Consider the following 17,811-nt stretch of genomic DNA (forward strand, 5'->3'; position numbering starts at 1 on the left):
CACTTAGAGACAAGGGATGAGTTTATCACAATTAAAGTTAAAATGAACACGTGTAAGAATCCTTAGAGGATCAAATTATGGTTTATTTTTGGATGTTTACAAGATTGTAATTTTGCCTTTTTGATTATAATCAAGAGATTTTTATGTTTGACGAGCCAATGGGTGCCCTTATGCGAATTAGTTCATAAAATCGAGTATTCTTGGTGTTTTTGTGCTTTTGAACCTGTGATTTTGATTTCTTTGATTTTGATATGACTATGTAAAATTGTTTTAGGAGTTATATTTATTTGTGTTTTGGACAAAATTTACTAGATTAGCGTGAGAATTAAATTGTTGGAAATGTTCTTTGTCATGTTTTTGTCTCATAAGTTTATTAGGTGTTGATGATTATAACACATATATATGTATATGAATTTTTAAAATAAATTAGGAATTAATAGTTCAAATAATAAAATTAAATTGAAGGAAATTAATATATTAAGATTCAACGATAAATACTTTCAATGCATTTTTAGTTTAATTTTTTATTAACTCTTTTTAATTGAAAATAATATAGTTCAATTTAATATATACATGTTTTGTGTCATGTAAATATTTAATATTATGTGATGTTTATATGATTCATGAGGTGTGATAACATGTTGCGTTGAAATTATAACATTGTGATTGAGATTGAGTGTATGTGTTGAATTCTAAGATACATGCGTATTGAGATTTTGTACACATTGAGTTGTGAGGTATGAATTGTACAATTACACAACAACTATAAGACTCTTTAAGGGCGACGGGTATTATGATGGTATCCATTCTGGGAATCCAACGAGTTAAATCACTTTGAGACGCGACGAGCTAAATCACTTTGAAAATAATTGAGTAGTTGTGTGTATTGCATAGTTCAAACTTCAGTGGCACGTATATGATTTTAAATGCATCTTTTAATGAAATTATTAGTCATATGAATATAACATATTAATATTATTATTGTGTGATATGTATATGATGCATTTGGTGTGATAACGTAATGTATTGGGATTATGAAAGTGTGATGAACTTTGTAAGTGACAAGTTAAGTACATGTTAAATTGTAAGATCACATGTGTATTGAGATTATGTATGCATTAAGTTGTGAGTTATGAATCATATAATCACACACAACTTTAAAACCCTAAGGGCGACAAGTTAATGTATGACGAGTATTGTGATGAGATCCATTGAGAGAACTTGACGAGTTGAATCATTTTGAGTCGCGACAAGTTAAAATTATTTTGAGAATAATTGAGGAGTCATATGTTTTGTATAGTTCATAGAGTTTGCGTGTTAAAATGCTTTCCGGATAACTCACTCCTTATGTGTTGTTTGTGCTTGGATTGTGTGATAATTTCAAATCTTATGTTTGTGGGAGCAGATGGTGTTAGGTGGATAACTTTAAAAAACTTTGTGTTAGAGGACACTGAGACACAATGCTATGATAAGATGTGATATTGGAGCACGAGTTTATGTATTAATTGCATAAATTTTGAACATGTAATTTTTATCATTTTTGTTTCACATGCTAAGTCTTTAGTTTATTCTTTGGAGTTTTGGACAATTTTGTTTTGAGCCGAAAATGTTTTCATACCCTTAATTGGTAAGTTTTTAATTTGGTGATTAACACGAATGTGAACTCTTTACCCAAGTAAACTCCTTTAAGTTTATTAAATAAAATCATTTTATGTACTTATTTTCTTGTATTTTATTATATAAATATGTATATTAAGATAGAGAGTGTCACAATTAGTTGTATTGAACATGCTTAAATTATTATTTGTATTTTCTTTTGCATGATTAAATGAGATTGAATGATACTTGTGATGTGTCTTACATCCTTAACATCATATGTACCATAATTTTACTTTGAACCACGAGTTATACACATTCAATAACAAAAATAATTATTTAGTCAAAATGAGTACATTCATTATCCTATTAACAATATAAATCATAATTATTTGTGAGAAAAAAAAGTTACCTATTATATTATGAGAAGTATCATTAAAATAATCACTATTTAAATCATTTAGTTTTATAAGTATTTTTAAAATAAAATTTAAATTGATATTATTAATTAAATTTAAAACTAACTTAATTATTTTTATTTATCTTAATAAATTAATTATTTGTTTCCTATCTAAAGGATAGTGACACTAATTATTATTTTATTGTCTACTCCTTTTGAGTTTTTTATTTTATTTTTTTTAAAAGCGTCCTTTTGAGTTAACCACAAATTAGAAGAACAAATCTAGACTTAAATCACCATTTACACTTTAATTATGCTACTTAGTATCTTAATTATTTAGTTTAGCCTGCACCCGGCCACTGGTAATCACTAGATTAATACATATTAATGGTGTGTTTCATAAAACAAATGGAATTCACTAACAATGTATATGTAAGTGGTTTAAAATATTTAATATGATAAATTTAAAATATATTGATTAAAAAATATTTAGAATTTACTGTAAATTCTGGGGAACCAAATCTCAACCATAACTTGAATATCACAATATTTCGATCAATAACTTCTTCCACGAATTTGACAAATAATAGCTAAGATGCACGCGGAACACACTTTTCAGAAAAATGGTATGGTGCTCATTACAATAACTCGCAATGGGGGATGAAACAACTCCCATTAACAGACAAAAAATTGGATATTCGACTATAAGTAGCTCATTTTCAGTGTATGCAAACATCATTTTAAAAGGGTTCTTGTCAAATGTTCTCTGGCCGTAGCCCAGGCTTGAGTTAATGTCTGCAATATCAAAACTCACTGTCAGAATGAATAGCTAGCCATTGTTATTTTAAAATGTAATCCATCAAAAGTCATAATTGGTTCAAAATTGGGCTCGCAAAAATGTGTTTTAGAAAATTGCCATTAAGGGTGTGGTAACATAAGCTTGAGGAATAGCCTACATATCAGGTTTTGTGCGGTTTGCATTGTAAAATCCAATAGAAAGCACACGTTACTAACAGAAACTAGGGTGTGTTTGGATTAGCGTTGAAACCACGCTGAACAGAGAAATTGCATGTTCCAACGCAAAAATTTCAAATCAACTATGCTGTAGCTTTCATAAAGTATGTTGCGTTGGGTTCAATTGCTTCCCAAACACACACCAAGTCAAAACAGAGTTGCATTACCTGCTCTGACAAGGGGGCATCAGCATCCAAGCTATGAGAGGTCACTTTTTCAGCAATAAGAGGTCCATTTGTTTCAAGTATCATCCTTCAAGGAAAAATAAATACTATTAAAAAATAAATTAAGCTTATCTGGGAAAGAAAAATTGTGACAGAAATATATGCATACCCTCCATCAACAATCTCGTCAAGACACAAGAGAATGAGATCCAAGTTCTCAAGTGCCTCTCTTTTGTCAACATTGCTCCTGTAAAAGGCATACAGAGGAATAAACACAGAGCATGATCAGTAAAGACGCATCAGGTTTTAAATCCAGATAGCAAATACAACCAAAAATACCTCAACAGAAGAGTGACTGCATCAAAGAAACCTTGAAGAACTGATGCTAGAATGAGCTCATTTTCATCTTCACCACCAGTGACAAAAAAATGCAGGTCTTGTACAAATTTGTAAATAATGATATTGTTCTCAAGTAGTGTTACCTCAGCTGCAGATAATTGTAAACAATATGTTATTTTCAAAAGAAGCACGATAAACATGAATAATACTGACAAAAGTTTGATCTTTTTCTTTAATAATAGATTCTATCATTAGTATGGTATGCTGAAAGGTGCTTTCTGTGAATTATTAGTTTCATGTTGATTCTAAGGTAATTAGGGATGTTCATCATATGTTCAATTCAGTATAACAGACTACTGTTATCACTTACTACCACTAGTGACAAGTTAATAAACTTTTCAATCTTAATGTTTATCAATTAATATTTAATACAAATCCAAGGGTTGAACCAAAATACTACATGTTTAGCATTACGGCTGACCAGGGTGAAATTTTCTATACGTCCAATATAATATTAGAAAAGATGTCTAAGTTATATGTAAGCACTTCAAAGTCCGGCATTGTCAGAGAGGAATGCACAACTAAAGAAAAGAATAGCCCAATCTGATTCTGAACTTGTTATGCAGAGACAGGAATGTCAAATCATAAGAATGTTCCAAAAGAATTCACTGAATTTTTGTATACTGATGCAAAACACCAACTCATGTATGTGAGACACAATTTCCAATTTCATCCGTGATATGAAAGAAAGGTCACGAAAACACTTCAATTTTTTTATTTTAGTCCAAGGTCTAACATTATGACCTACATTTTTAACAAGGTTAAGAAATTAGCTCTGTGGTGAAAGTAAATAGAATTCTAGGCAAAAATACCCACAAACAGAAGATTTTAAAGATCAAACCAAAATGCAAAATAGCGTAATCATTAAGCAAAAATCTGTTACATCAAAAGTCATGGTTAGATTGAAACAGCCACCCCTAGCACCTAATATTAAATATAGTGACTTCATAGATGCATAGTTGTCAAACTCTACTGCTTACCTTCTGTACGAGCATTTGTCTTAACAGTCTTGGTAAATACAAACTTCTCAAAAGCTAACTTTGCATTGTTTGTTGGCCAGTCATCTGAGTAATACTTGACTGCCACACGCTTCCCTTCAGAGTCCAAAAGAAGAATATTTTTTATCGAAGGACACAAACCCTACAGGCATAACAACATAGACACAAGTTGTTAAAGGAGCACTGTATTTATCACCAATACCTTGCACAAATATCAGAAGCTTCTCCTCCATGAAAGCAAATGCAAGCAGAATGTGTGCAACACAGCTTCATTTTCTCACACCATCCTTTATAGGAAAATAAAAATTGATAATCAAGATTTTTCTTTTATTACTTCCAATTTTTCTTTTATTAGTTCCCACTACCCACTAAGGCCCTGTTTAGATTAACTTCTCAACAAGCATTTATAGGAGGAGAAAATATGATGGTAAAACAAATTAAGCTTTTCCCATTAGTTAAAATTAGCTTATGCATAAGTTAAAATAAGCTTTTGGAGAGGTGAAATGAGAGAACGTCCATAAATTAACTTATGTATAAGCTAATTTTAACTTATGAGAAGAAGATTAATTCATTTTACCTTCTTATTTTCTTCTAAAGTGCTTATTGAGTAGTTTATTAAAACAGAGCCTAAGTTGCAATGTCGTCAAAACTGCTGATTATGGCATTTGACATTGGAAAACACACGTAAAATCCCCCAAGTCAATTAACTGTTTTACAATTAATAGAGTTCAATTCATACAGTAAAGTTCAAATATATTTTCCAGCACATTCACTAATCAGCAGACTTCAGTGTACGTGGAAATGATAATGAATCCCTTTTCTCTTAATTATCATCAATTCTCCCAAGAGCAGGTACCATGCTTTCAATAATTGATGAAAACCCAGTAACAAGTTCATACATTTATGTCGGAAAGTTTATTAGCTCAAAAGATAAACACTCATGACCAATGTTCTAACCGGATCTGAAACGAGATAAGGCATCTCAAATTGAAACACCCATTCACATGTATATCATTGTTCAAACTCCAGATCAGTTGATAATCCAACAAACAGTAACAAAATAAGAACTTTTTGGAAACCCAATTCTTAGATTTATGAGAATAAGCTCATGTGGCTACGGATCCATTACGACAGAAAAAGAAGATCAAAATTTCATCCATTTCATAGTTCTTCATATTTAGCTAAGGCCATTGAATTGCGATTTGTGTGCACATAACATAAGATAAGAAGTTTGAGATGAAGATTTTTCAGAGAGAGGGAGAGAGAAAGAGGCTTACTTGAGATGCCATGTCTGAGAGAAGAAGTTGTTTGCCTGCGCTCTGAAGTTTGGAAGATCTGTAATGAGAAGGAGCAAATAAGGAATTATGAATTTTTATTGTTAAGGGAGAAGGGCAATTCGGTAAATAGAAAATATGGCTCTTTAATTTAGTAAACTAATGATTCCTAATTTTCCCTATGGGTCTCAAAATCAACCCTCACAGTTCACGAAACCCAAACAAACAAAAACTGAAAATGTAGAATTGATTGTTTCTTATTTTTGAAAAAAATGTTTTCTAATTAAAAAAATATTGTTAGATATGAATAAATTTAGAAATACTAGTGTAAAAAAAGTTAAAATGTCAACCAATAAATAAAAAAATCATGACAAAATTGACTTTAAGTGAATTTGAAATACTATGCTTTAAAATGGCTTGCTTGAATATTAAATTTAAAGAATTTTTAAAGTGATCGGAATTTTAAAGGAATTTTTTTGAGCAAAATGAAGAAATTTCAAATAACACCTAAAATAAGCAAATTTCAAATAACACGTAAAATAAATTTACATTTGATAAAATTAAATTACTTTCTCTGAATAAAGAATTTGAAACCCAAGAAATCTAAATTTTTTTACTCAAACATAGTGTTTTTTTTTACATAAAATGTTTTAAAAATTAAAGAAATTTAATTGAGGTAATTAAATTTCTATACATTTTAAATTTTTTGAAATTTCGAAATCTTTTATCCAAACACTAACTTAAGATAATTATTTTAAAAAATTAACAAATTTAATATACATGATTATTTGTAATTGAATAAATTGTGTAATAAATTTTACATATAAAAAATTACTCTAAAAAAATATTTATTGTTTAGCTTTAAAAATTAAAAAATAAAATATTCCTAAAGTCATTTTAGTAATTTTCTTAACTCAATACTCTTAGTATTGGTTCTTGATTGTTTAGATTATTATTAGAATTAGCACGATTTGTGTATTTGTTCCTGACCTATTGTACGTTCATGTGGATCATAATAGAGCTTTAATTTTTATTTTATTTTAAAGCCCAACAATTTTTACTCTTAATGTTTAAAAGATTTTCCACATAAAAATCCTAATGCATCGTTTGCTAATTTGATGTTATTTACTTATATTTATTGATTACTCCTTGCAAATTCTTGTAAGTGACATTTTCTTTATTTCCTATTGCCTTGTTGGAATTTTCATTAAGGTGTGTTTCATCCTACCAAAAAAGTCTCACATTGTTCAAAAAATTAAAATCAAGGATATTTTGTAAAGATTATCCTCTTTTTAACCCCGCTGATGCACCTTTCTAAGTTTCTAAAGACAGCCGTGAAGACTCATGAGAGTCAAAATGGACAATATGTCAAATGTTGTTAACCTTACAATCGACACCTAACAATTCAATTAATTGTAGTTTACAAACACGAACCTCTCTCAAGTCTTAACCAACCGAGGCTATCGTTTTATTATTTATTTATTTATACATTATTATTTATTTATGTTTGAAGGAAGCTGTAACGCATTCTTCTCAGGATTTATGAAATTGTGTATGTGTGGCTGCCACTGTGCTAAATGATTTTATTTGGTTAAAACGAAGGAAGTAAGCTGTGCCAAAATAGGTGTAACAATAGAAAATTAAGATCAAGAAAACTGTTCAACACGTACATAGAAGAAAGCATTACGCATGTAACGTTTCTTGTTATTTTTGAGTTGTAAATATGAGAATGTGGGCTGTTGTTCCACTAGTATAGTAGACAAATTAACCGTTCAATAACTAAGAGAAACCAAAGTATTAATCTTCATATACAAAAATAGCAATTTGGACTCTGATTTATGTTCTGAGTCCATGCATTTTTCTTGTCTAATTTATTGTCTCACTTTCACATAAGTGGGTCCAAATTAAACAGGTTTCATATTGTACTATGGGTCACATTGAAGGAATGAGCTACAAAGCATGAATCTATAGTGCAGTATATAATGATGCCCTTAGGAGACCGGATTTTGAAGGGTGTTTGTGTTTCACGTGAATCCTAATAACAGGCCTTGAATCGTAAAATGTGCAGCTTTTAGTTCTGGAACTGTGTAAGGCTCTTTACATTTTGCCTTTGATTGTTTGGATTTGGAACATGTTTTAAGGAACTACCTCAGACAGTTAACCATACACACACACACACACACACACACACACATATATATATATATATATAGATGTAACATCTACCATCACTCTCCGCAGGTTTCACAATTAATTACTACTTATTTATGTGCGCAGCTTTTGGTTATCATGCTTCATGGTTTGACTATGTTTTAGTTTCGGTTCTGGTGCATACCTTTAGGTGGCAATGTTGTTGGACTCTTGGCTATAAACTTAGAGACAATAGCATATCATCATTTGTATTCAGAGCAGAATGGAATCAAGGTGCTAAGCTTTCATAGACTTTGCCTCTACCAAAAGGCTCCGTGTGTTAGAGAACAAAACCAGAAGAATTCTTAAAGAATGTGTGAGTGAAAATTGACTCATGGCTAAAGTAAAGTAACCCAAAATGGTGAAAAGGTCTGGTTTTCCTCTAGATTGTCTCTACTCTCTAGTTAAACTGGGGTTAGTTACGTATGAATAATGTGATCATAATCTTATGATATGCATGGGGAATTATTTTACCTTTTTTATGACAAAGTGCAGGTAACAATTTAAAACGGACTTTTGACATTCCTAAATGTGGTATTAAACCATTCCAAATGTTTCAAAATAAATTGTCCATTTTGACTGGTTCTAGGCAAAAAGTATGAGAAAGAAATATTATATTTATGCTGGATACACACTGTATGCAGACTTTGCAGAGGTGGCTATATATACACACACGTTAGCGTATGCCTCAGTTTCCAAAATTAGCAGTAAAAAATTTAGTTTAAATATTTTTATTGTAAAAATTTAGCAGTAGTACTGTCTGCTATAATTTTTTTTATCAATTGCAATAACTACTTTCAAAATCAATTTTAGACCCATCAACCAGACATAAGAATTGTTATTATAAATCACATTAATTCAAACGCCATATATGAGATAGGTAAGTAGAAAATGTAGTATGGTTGACAATAGGGCCAATCTGATCTCTTTCAAACTCCAATTATATTTGTTGTCTAGTTATTTTGTTTAAAGCTAGCACCACTGCTGCTAATTAGACAATAATATGAGCTAACTAACTGATAGGGGGAAGACTGAAGAGTGCCAAGATTGGAACTTGCAACCTATAATATAACTCCAATTCCCCTTATACGTATTTTTTTTTTCTTTTTCGTTTCTTTTTGTCTTTTCGAGTTTGCAAAAAAGTTCAGATATGAAGTGCAAAATTAGAGGATGAGTGGTTAATAAAAAGTAAAATGACATAACGAATTCTCTAGTATTCAAGATAATGCTACTTATCAAATGCATCCATTCATGCAGAGAGTTTTATATTTAAATGTTCTGAGATTAGCCGCCTATGAGATTATCTGCTCGGCACTGATTGTAAAGATAATGATGATATACGGAATCCTTTGAATATGAGGACTACTTCTACTAACTACAAATTAAAGGGATATCATATATGAACTTGAGAGAGATATATCATATCATTATATATCAACAATATTTAGTAGATATGAAAATGTTCATGGGCTATAGAAGGAAAGACCACACTTGCATTTCCAGCTCTCGGGCTCATAATTTGCATACTGGATTCCCAAATGGCTGCGCCTGGTGCTCGTGCTGGGAACTTGGATGGCTTCACATGGAACACAGCCATAGCACTTGTGCTCACAACTTGGTGGACTTGATCCTATTTTGCTCACTCCTCCTTCATATGCTTCCTTCATTGTCTCTGATGTACCTTCTATACCCATTAAACCCTTTAACATAGATACAAAACAGACACAGTGCAACAGTGTATTAGTCACTAGTACACCGACTAAACCCACCCAGTTCCAAACTTAGAGAGAGATAAACACACCTTTTTTGGTTCTATAGTATGTGGTGGTGGAGACTGTAGAGCCTCTTCTTTGGCTGAAAAGAAGGGTGAGAAGAGTTAACACATGAGAGAAAGAATGAAGCATATCAGCTGAAATATAATGAGGTAATCAAGATTCAAGAGTATAAAAAAATGTTCACTGAGCTAAAGGTTCTGAGGGCAAGCCCTTTGAATGCTATTTTGTTACTGCAAATGTTTGAAATTTTATAGAGAAATGTCACTGATAATTTCTAAGTTGCAGTTGAGGTATGATAAACCCACAATTGCAAGTAATAGAAAAAAGTCAATCTCCAAAATGGTCATGTGTAAGTGTAACTAACCTGGAAGAAACGGCTTCCTTACTGCAGAAACCAAACTCACTATTTGCAGAGCTAGCAGAAAACAGAATAATCTTCCTATCATTTTTCCTTCTTCAAAAGTGCAAATGATGGATGTGATGAGATGTTTGTTGTTGATGGTAATTTAGATGATTATGTTTGTTGTTGATGGTAGTGTTTGTGAGGAGGCGCAGATTTTGAATCACTCACAACACAAGTCACAACAAGTGGCTACTGGCTAGGCATGATTGCTGGAATATATGAAGGCTACCAAAGGAGCTTGCAAGCTTCAAATCCCAAAAAGCAGGCCAGGACCCCCAAACAAAATAAGGCTACACTTTAAAACCTATGCATTGGCCAAGAGATTTTGCTTCACAAGCAAGAGATTCAGTTTTCTTGTCACACAGTTAAAAACCTCAGCAACTTTCACCTTCATTTGACAACTCATCTAGGAACTCCAAAGACTAGTCTTTTTTCCACTGTCTTTCTGCCTCTAATTTTGGATAACTTACCTTTCAAAACAAGCCAAAGCTTTCTCTCAAACCAATCCAAATTAGTAGTACTTATGGTGGTCCACAAAATTCAGAATAACAGCATCCTTTTTAGGCCTGAATTGTCTGAAGTACTTGCAAGATAAGGGCGTTCAACATCAAATTAAATAGTTTGTAAACCGTCACTCCAATTAAATCAAAAATCATAATAATAAAAAATCACATATATTTCGCGATTTGATTTAATTTTCAGATCTTGTTATAAAAAATTAAATCAAATCAAGCAAACAGTATATTATAATTATATTGATTTTTTGGTGATAATTAATAATAAATATTAAATAATTTATTACTTTTCATTTATTTTATAATCAAGATGTATATTTTATTTTTATATGTAAAAAAATATGTACTAATATTGTTAAAAAAATAATATTAAATATCAAGTCATACATAAATTATTATTATATTACAAAAGAGTTTGTGATATGATTTTATATTAATATTAAATATAAGTGAAAATATTAATTTTTAACTAAAATATATTAAATAAAATTTATTTTTAAAATTATATAATATATATAGCAATTATGTAACTTTATTAAAAAAATGAAACCGAACCAAATCAATATATAAAAGATTGATTTGGTTTGATTTGAAGTTAATAATATATTTAAATTCAACTACATCTTTATTTTATGTTTAATTTAAATGATTTTTTATTTAAAAATCCAACAATATCGTACCACAAACACTTCAGAACCCTTTATAAATATCGAATACTGCTTCAGATTAAAAAAAGAACCAAAAAACTTTGACGTATAGACCACACACTTACACAGCCTTTCCCTTTCCCTGATCATTTCATTGCCATATGGGGAAGAAAGAAATCAACAACAGATCGAAAGCTAGTTATTAGAAGTGGTAAAAAGCACCAGCCTCTAAGCACTCAGTTCTGCAGCAAAAGCAAAATTAATGAGTTAGTTAAAGAATTAAATAAGGTAACATTCTCAACTCTCTATGGATTGGTTGTTGGAGAACATACAAAATCTCCTTAGTACAACATCCAATCTGGGCTATTCCTTTACTACTTGGAAATGAATTTGGGGTCCCACCTCGCCTGCTGGATATTTTCCCACATTCAATGAAGAGCATATATTTTCCGGTTACATAATTTATTATGGTTCAAAAGGCACCATGGGTGAAAGAGCTTAAACAAGGCATGGGCAATTAAAAATAAGAGGGTTTAGTGAATTATAGGTGAAGTACTGGCCATTCAATATTACTCCATCTCCACTCATATATAATCTATATATAATATTCAATTACCCAATTTATTAAAAAAATAGTTAATTTAATCAATAGTAATAAATTTATCTACTTCTAAAACCATTCGTATCATTAATATTCATTTCTCTTATAATTATATTTATCAATACATTTTCTCTCTTTTTTTAATGAAGGATATATCTAGTCTAAAAATAATTAAAATAAGAAATATTATAGATTAGATTTATATAAAAAATATTATTTTAAACTTGAGTCCTATAAATAAGAATAAATAAATTAAAAAATGTTAACATGCACGTGGCATTGCTTAACAAATTAAAAAGAGTGATTTCTATTGAGATGCATGAAATTACATTATTCATGACTTTTGTTATGCTCTCTTATAATTTATATAATAAATATTTTTTCTTTTTTTTAGTTGTAATCAATATTCTAAGATTACTCTAGTTAGGAAGACCCTTAGAATTATTAGTATCTCATTGTTTCTGCTAAGCTCTTAGGCTTATTTTGTTGGTTGTAATTGACTGCAGCTAGTGCAGTTTGTGAAGTGTTTCATGGAGGCAAAGCAATAAATAAGGTCTGTGATGTTATAGAATAATATAAAGGTTAGTAAAAATGACATGAATAAATTAGTCATGTTAAAGGACAATCAAGGGAAGCACGGCTAAATAACAAATGCACCTATATACTATAGATTTGAATAATGATCCACGTAATGTGGGTGAACACTATTGTCTGGGAATCATTATTTGTAGTTATGGGGCAGCTGAGTGACTTGAGTAAAAGGATATTTCATATGTTTGATGTGCTATATAGTCAAGGAAGCTGATGTTATCCACCTACTAACCTGCAGACAGTTGCCAAGAAAGTGACAGAAAAGACCCCTAGTAATAATATAGAGGTTAGGGCTGCTGAAAAGGAGTTAAGAAAAGACAATGAGGGAGAAAAAAGATAAGTTTTACGTGTTAGATGGCTTGCATGAATGTTTGGCTATTCCAGTAACGTTAATTGGGAAATGCAAGAGTTAGTAATGGTAGTAGATTCTTTTATTATATCTTCTTAGTACTTTATAAAGTACTATTAAATAAAAAAACTGAATATATTTAATATCTGAAAAACATAAATTGTATTATTTTTTAATTAGTAGTAGGAAGATTGATTTGAAAGAAAATTTGGAATTATTCGAAATGAATTGTCAAAATTAACAACATTTTAAATAGGCTATGATGAAACTAAAACAAAATATTTAACTAAAATATATGATGTTTTTCTGGACGGACGCTTTCAAGTGTTTTAAGACAGATAAACTCTGCTTAGAATTCAAGTTTCCTGGTGCGGCTTCTGTATAAACTACAAAGCTTTTCTGATCTTGTGCTCTATATTAATTTCTTTCGGGGAAAAAAAAGTAGGAATGTAATTAAACGGCAGTACTAAACAAATCAAGACTGATTGTGCAGATATTCACTTTTTAATCATTCAACGTGGAAACTAGTTCATGTAAGGATTGCCTCGATTTATCACTAAATAAACTATTATTACTTACATATTTTGTGTTGCTTATAGGATGTGCAAAATCCTACCAGATAATGAAAGAACAGCATAGCAGTTACGACTGCACTATCAAGGTGACCAGTAAGAAGCTTAAGACTCATAGTATATACAACTTTTTTTTGGTAAATAAAGGAAATACAATTAATCCAAAGAAGAAAAAAAAGGACTCATCTTATATACCACAAGGTGAAGTTTAACAGCTAAGAACTGGAGACAATATCAGCTCAATATATTGTTAATTAAAAGACATACATGAGAAACCATACTACCATTATCTAGTTTTCTAGCACCAACCAATAACTTGAGCCACTAGATCCCTAATTGATGGCATCATATTACCTTGCTCTATTATTGATACCAAACTTCAATACAAAACCATAAGTCAAGCAAACCTTCTTTGATCCTAAAGGTATTTTTGGGTTGAAAATTTTATGCAAGATCAATTTACCAGCAAGATCAGCTTTAACATTCTTGGGATGATATAAAATTGGATCAGCAAATATACAGATTGGCAAGAGGAAAATACGACACAAGATAGAATTGGCCGTACAAACTGAACGTAATTAAACACCAATATTACTGTAATTCAATCCTAAATTTGTATTCCATTTACAGGTGACATGTGCATATAAATGTGTTGATCGGAGAAATTTAGCTGCCTATAAAAAAGAGTGAACATACTTTGTGAATCATAAATCCTGCTGACATACCAGATAAAGTTACAGATCAGAGTCTACAATAAAAACTTTCACATTGATAATGTACCACTCCAGGGATAATTAAGTTCTTTCTTTTTTGAAAAGAAAAGGACCAGCATTCAAATAAACAATTGAAAAAAAGAGGAATTTACTATTTATACAAGTTAGATAAATGGAGAAAACAAACATGATAGTTTTGATGGTTAACACCATTGAGGCAAGTCTTCACACTCTTTGTTACAAAATAAAGGCACATCCTAGACATCACTTTGGTGACGACACATCACGAGTGCCAGATTCAGATTCTTTCTTGGGATGAATGGCCTCAGCAACAGCTTCAATCTCCTCCTTCACCCGTTCAAACACACCAGGCGCTTTGATTTCATCAGGTGAAGTTCCCTCATCAATGTCATCACTTGTCCCATGAGTTTCTTTGTGATGGTGTGGCGATTTGTCGCGATGAAACACTGCCTCAATCTCCTCCTTAGCTCGCTCAAAAATGTTTGGAGTTTTCACTTTTTTTTCTTTCAAGAAACAAAATACAAAGGACTTCAATCTTTAATTTTTTGAAGAGAAAAAAAAACTGTCATATCATGAAATTTGTCCACATATATACCAAGAACTTTGAACCAAGAGTAAATTACACCAACAACCTTGAGGTTTTTTCAGATAGCATGTAATCCCGGGCTTTTTTAATGTTTACAACAACCTCCCTTGTATGGATACTCATGTACTCATGAAATGTGTAATGTATAAAGGGATCTCAGGGTAATATTTTTCAAACGATGGAGTTAGTGTAGGAATAGAAAAAAGGAAAAGTATGTATACAATCTGAAAAAAGTCTCAAAGAGGTGTCATTATAATTTACTCTGGAACCCAAAATTCCAACATAAGAAATCAAAAACCTCCCCCATCTTCCCTTCAAGTACATAACCAAAAGGCAAAGAAATTTCAGCAATAGGCATGCAGAAGAAACCCATAAGAATTAAAAAAAAAACAAGGGTCATAAATGGATTCTTATGTTATGGGTAAGTTAAGTAGTTACACAGCTTTTGATATAAAAACAAGGGCAGTGATATACAGAGACAAAAACTAATTTCCTCTATTCTCACAGTTCCCTCCAGATACGTTCTAATTGGAGAACTCAAAGGGTATTACCAAATTGAAATTTTAATCAATCTCAACATGAACGTTTGATAGATCAAGCAATTTTTTGAAACTATGGTCACAAAATTAGAAATGGTAACAGATGAAAGATCAAACCCCGTGATAGCACAACGCCAAGTATTAGAATTTTGTTAACGAGAAATATGAAAAGATGAGAGTTTTTGAACGACGATACCTGAAGGCGAGTCTTTAGGCTTTGGTTCCATATCCGCCATTAAAGTGACTTCAGACACGGTTGAGATGAGGGTGTAATCAAGTATGGAAAAAGGAGCCCTTCGTTGTTTTTTTTATTATTAAAAAAAAAAACCATTTTTGTGTCTCTATGCGTAAAGTGTTACATAAATTCCTTTTCGAAAAAATTTAAATTTAAATTTTAGCCTGTAAAAAAATATAATAAATTGATCCATATCTTAATTTTTATAATAATTATCCACATGTTACTAGATAAATTGAATTAAAATATCAATAAATTTCCATTCCAATAAAATGTTAATAAGTTTTTATTAGATTAATTTATAAACTCAAATTTTATTTCATTTAAAGATAAAATATAATTTAATCTTTATTTTTTTCAATTTTTTATCATTATAAGTATAATATTACCATAAACACTAAAAAATGGGAAACAAACTTAAGTTAGAATAATTGATTTTTAAAAATTAACTTAATGGTTGTGTATTTTTTTCATTAAAAATTAACTTAATGACACATTTTGATTCAATTTATTCAGCAGTTGTATTGTCAATTATGTTTGTGATATTTTTTATCTTTCGTAAACTTTTTTATTAACCAATACTTTATTATTTTTAAGAACTAAAATATGAATTTTCATTGGAACGAATTTGTCGACACTATCCTTGTGCATTCAAAATATTATTTTTTAAGTGAAAACTATTTTGCTATGAGTTTCACTGATTTTTTAAAGAAATTTTATCTGATGAAAATTGATTTTTATTTTGTACATTAATAAAAGAAAAAAGTTTGAAACACATATGTGTAAAATATTACATTAGTTAAAGAAATAATTTTTAATAATTTTAAAGATAATTATTATAAGATGTATATAAAAATGGATCATGAATTTTAAGTTGTATGGAAAATATACATGTATATGTATTTACTATTATAATAATCTTTTAGTTTATAATTTACAACCTTTTATATTATTATATTTTTAATATGTTTTTAATGTATTTTTATTTTATATATGTATAGAGATCAGATTTTTTAGATATTCATTACATATTGAATAACAAAAGTGTAGCACGGGTGATGCAGGTTCCCAATTTCTTTTCTTAATAAATTTTAATTATTATTATTTTATATGTTTAATTATTATATTCATCATTTATTACATTTCAGTATATGCATGTCCAATAAAGATAATAACTTAAATATTATACATGCAACAATTAATTTGACAATTATATTACTCAAATATAAAACAATAACAAAAACAAATGCATTTGATAAAAACAAATAACAATGCATGAAGGACTATAACAAATAAAAAAGTAAATTATCATTATAGTTTCTTAAAAAGTATAGCCTTATTAAATTAGTTTCAGAAACTAAAGAAATTTCAAACAAGTATTTGAAAGTCTAATTTGTCCATTTCATTAGTTCAAAATTAATATATATATATATATATATATATATATATATATATATATATATATATTTATTGTTCAAGTGATAATATTAACATATGTTTAAGACTAAAATAAAAACAAGTGAGTAACTTTAAAGGCTTACGTGAAACAATTTCGAAAATTCCAAACTTATTTAGAATCTTCTTAATTTTAGAGATCAATATAATAACGCATTATACTTTTAAAGACCAAGACGATAGTTTACTGAAAAAAATGTATGTTATGTATTTTTCCTAGCTATTATTTATTCATAAATTGATAAAAGCAATTTTTCATTGAGATTTTCAAATGGATTATCCAATTGGGCCAATATGGGTTAAGACATGAAGAAGGAAATTTCTTCCTGTACCCCTCTTTGCTTCCTGCACCCCAAAGAACCAGGATGGGAACGAATATCCCTCCCTAAGCATCCCTGCACCTCCACCAACCCCTTCTCCACTAATGTCACCTTTGTCCGTGCCGTCAACAAATACTTCGAGTGATCCTCACAATCTACACCAAATTCATTCTTGTCTTCATAGCCAATAATGAAACAACGACAGTGTTATTCCTTTGGGTCTGCTTTACATTTCCAATTAGGGTTAATTTTGGTTTGCCCCTTGACTCAGTTGGCATCGTTGAACATCTTCACTGACATTGTCAATCTCATTGCTAAGAGTATCATGTTGATCAAAGATATTTTTGCCGGGTTTTTTCTACAACATAAATGTGGTTCTGTGTGCTTTCTATGGAAAGTGAGGCGAAGGAGAAGGATAAGTTTGTAGGGTTTTAGGTTTGGGGATGGGGTTGAT

At 30.2% G+C, this 17,811-nt stretch overlaps 3 protein-coding genes across 4 annotated transcripts; all 3 read right to left on the reverse strand.

Annotated features, from left to right (window-relative positions):
* Positions 1 to 2,469: 2,469 nt before the first annotated feature.
* COPZ1 (nonclathrin coat protein zeta1-COP) lies at positions 2,470 to 5,916 on the reverse strand. 2 transcript variants are annotated; one of them, XM_041016893.1, is made up of 7 exons: positions 5,849 to 5,908; positions 4,774 to 4,858; positions 4,554 to 4,667; positions 3,514 to 3,661; positions 3,344 to 3,421; positions 3,178 to 3,262; positions 2,503 to 2,791 (listed from the first exon to the last, which is right to left on the reverse strand). In XM_041016893.1, the coding sequence occupies exons 2-7, from the start codon at positions 4,802 to 4,804 to the stop codon at positions 2,732 to 2,734; spliced, it is 516 nt and encodes a 171-aa protein (XP_040872827.1). In that variant the 5' UTR covers positions 4,805 to 4,858; positions 5,849 to 5,908; the 3' UTR covers positions 2,503 to 2,731. The 2 variants fall into 2 exon arrangements, with proteins under 2 accessions (NP_001236887.1, XP_040872827.1); NM_001249958.2 differs by lacking the exon at positions 4,774 to 4,858 and having other exon boundaries at positions 2,470 to 2,791; positions 4,554 to 4,713; positions 5,849 to 5,916.
* Positions 5,917 to 8,927: 3,011 nt separating this feature from the next.
* On the reverse strand, positions 8,928 to 10,769 carry LOC100783024 (polygalacturonase). The gene is made up of 3 exons (XM_003529675.4): positions 10,175 to 10,769; positions 9,837 to 9,889; positions 8,928 to 9,735 (listed from the first exon to the last, which is right to left on the reverse strand). The coding sequence occupies exons 1-3, from the start codon at positions 10,254 to 10,256 to the stop codon at positions 9,499 to 9,501; spliced, it is 372 nt and encodes a 123-aa protein (XP_003529723.1). The 5' UTR covers positions 10,257 to 10,769; the 3' UTR covers positions 8,928 to 9,498.
* A 3,411-nt stretch (positions 10,770 to 14,180) lies between these two features.
* LOC100527411 (uncharacterized) lies at positions 14,181 to 15,648 on the reverse strand. Its single transcript, NM_001248760.2, has 2 exons — positions 15,544 to 15,648; positions 14,181 to 14,725 (listed from the first exon to the last, which is right to left on the reverse strand). The coding sequence occupies exons 1-2, from the start codon at positions 15,581 to 15,583 to the stop codon at positions 14,466 to 14,468; spliced, it is 300 nt and encodes a 99-aa protein (NP_001235689.1). The 5' UTR covers positions 15,584 to 15,648; the 3' UTR covers positions 14,181 to 14,465.
* Positions 15,649 to 17,811: the final 2,163 nt, after the last annotated feature.

Source organism: Glycine max, chromosome 7, assembly GCF_000004515.6.
Source record: "Glycine max cultivar Williams 82 chromosome 7, Glycine_max_v4.0, whole genome shotgun sequence".
NCBI classification, from domain to species: domain Eukaryota; kingdom Viridiplantae; phylum Streptophyta; class Magnoliopsida; order Fabales; family Fabaceae; genus Glycine; species Glycine max.

What these genes read in the sequence shown, in the direction of transcription:
- COPZ1 (NM_001249958.2), bottom strand. An exon ending in GACAAATGCTCGTACAGAAG is followed by an intron (nt 3,662 to 4,553) that starts GTAAGCAGTAGA and finishes AATTATCTGCAG; the next exon opens with CTGAGGTAACACTACTTGAG. An exon ending in ATGCCCCCTTGTCAGAGCAG is followed by an intron (nt 2,792 to 3,177) that starts GTAATGCAACTC and finishes TTGATATTGCAG; the next exon opens with ACATTAACTCAAGCCTGGGC.
- LOC100783024 (XM_003529675.4), bottom strand. Translation starts at nt 10,256, where the DNA reads ATGATAGGAAGATTATTCTGTTTTCTGCTAGCTCTGCAAATAGTGAGT. An exon ending in AAGGAAGCCGTTTCTTCCAG is followed by an intron (nt 9,890 to 10,174) that starts GTTAGTTACACT and finishes CCTTCTTTTCAG; the next exon opens with CCAAAGAAGAGGCTCTACAG. An exon ending in ATACTATAGAACCAAAAAAG is followed by an intron (nt 9,736 to 9,836) that starts GTGTGTTTATCT and finishes TCTATGTTAAAG; the next exon opens with GGTTTAATGGGTATAGAAGG.
- LOC100527411 (NM_001248760.2), bottom strand. Translation starts at nt 15,583, where the DNA reads ATGGCGGATATGGAACCAAAGCCTAAAGACTCGCCTTCAG. An exon ending in GCCTAAAGACTCGCCTTCAG is followed by an intron (nt 14,726 to 15,543) that starts GTATCGTCGTTC and finishes GTTTCTTGAAAG; the next exon opens with AAAAAAAAGTGAAAACTCCA.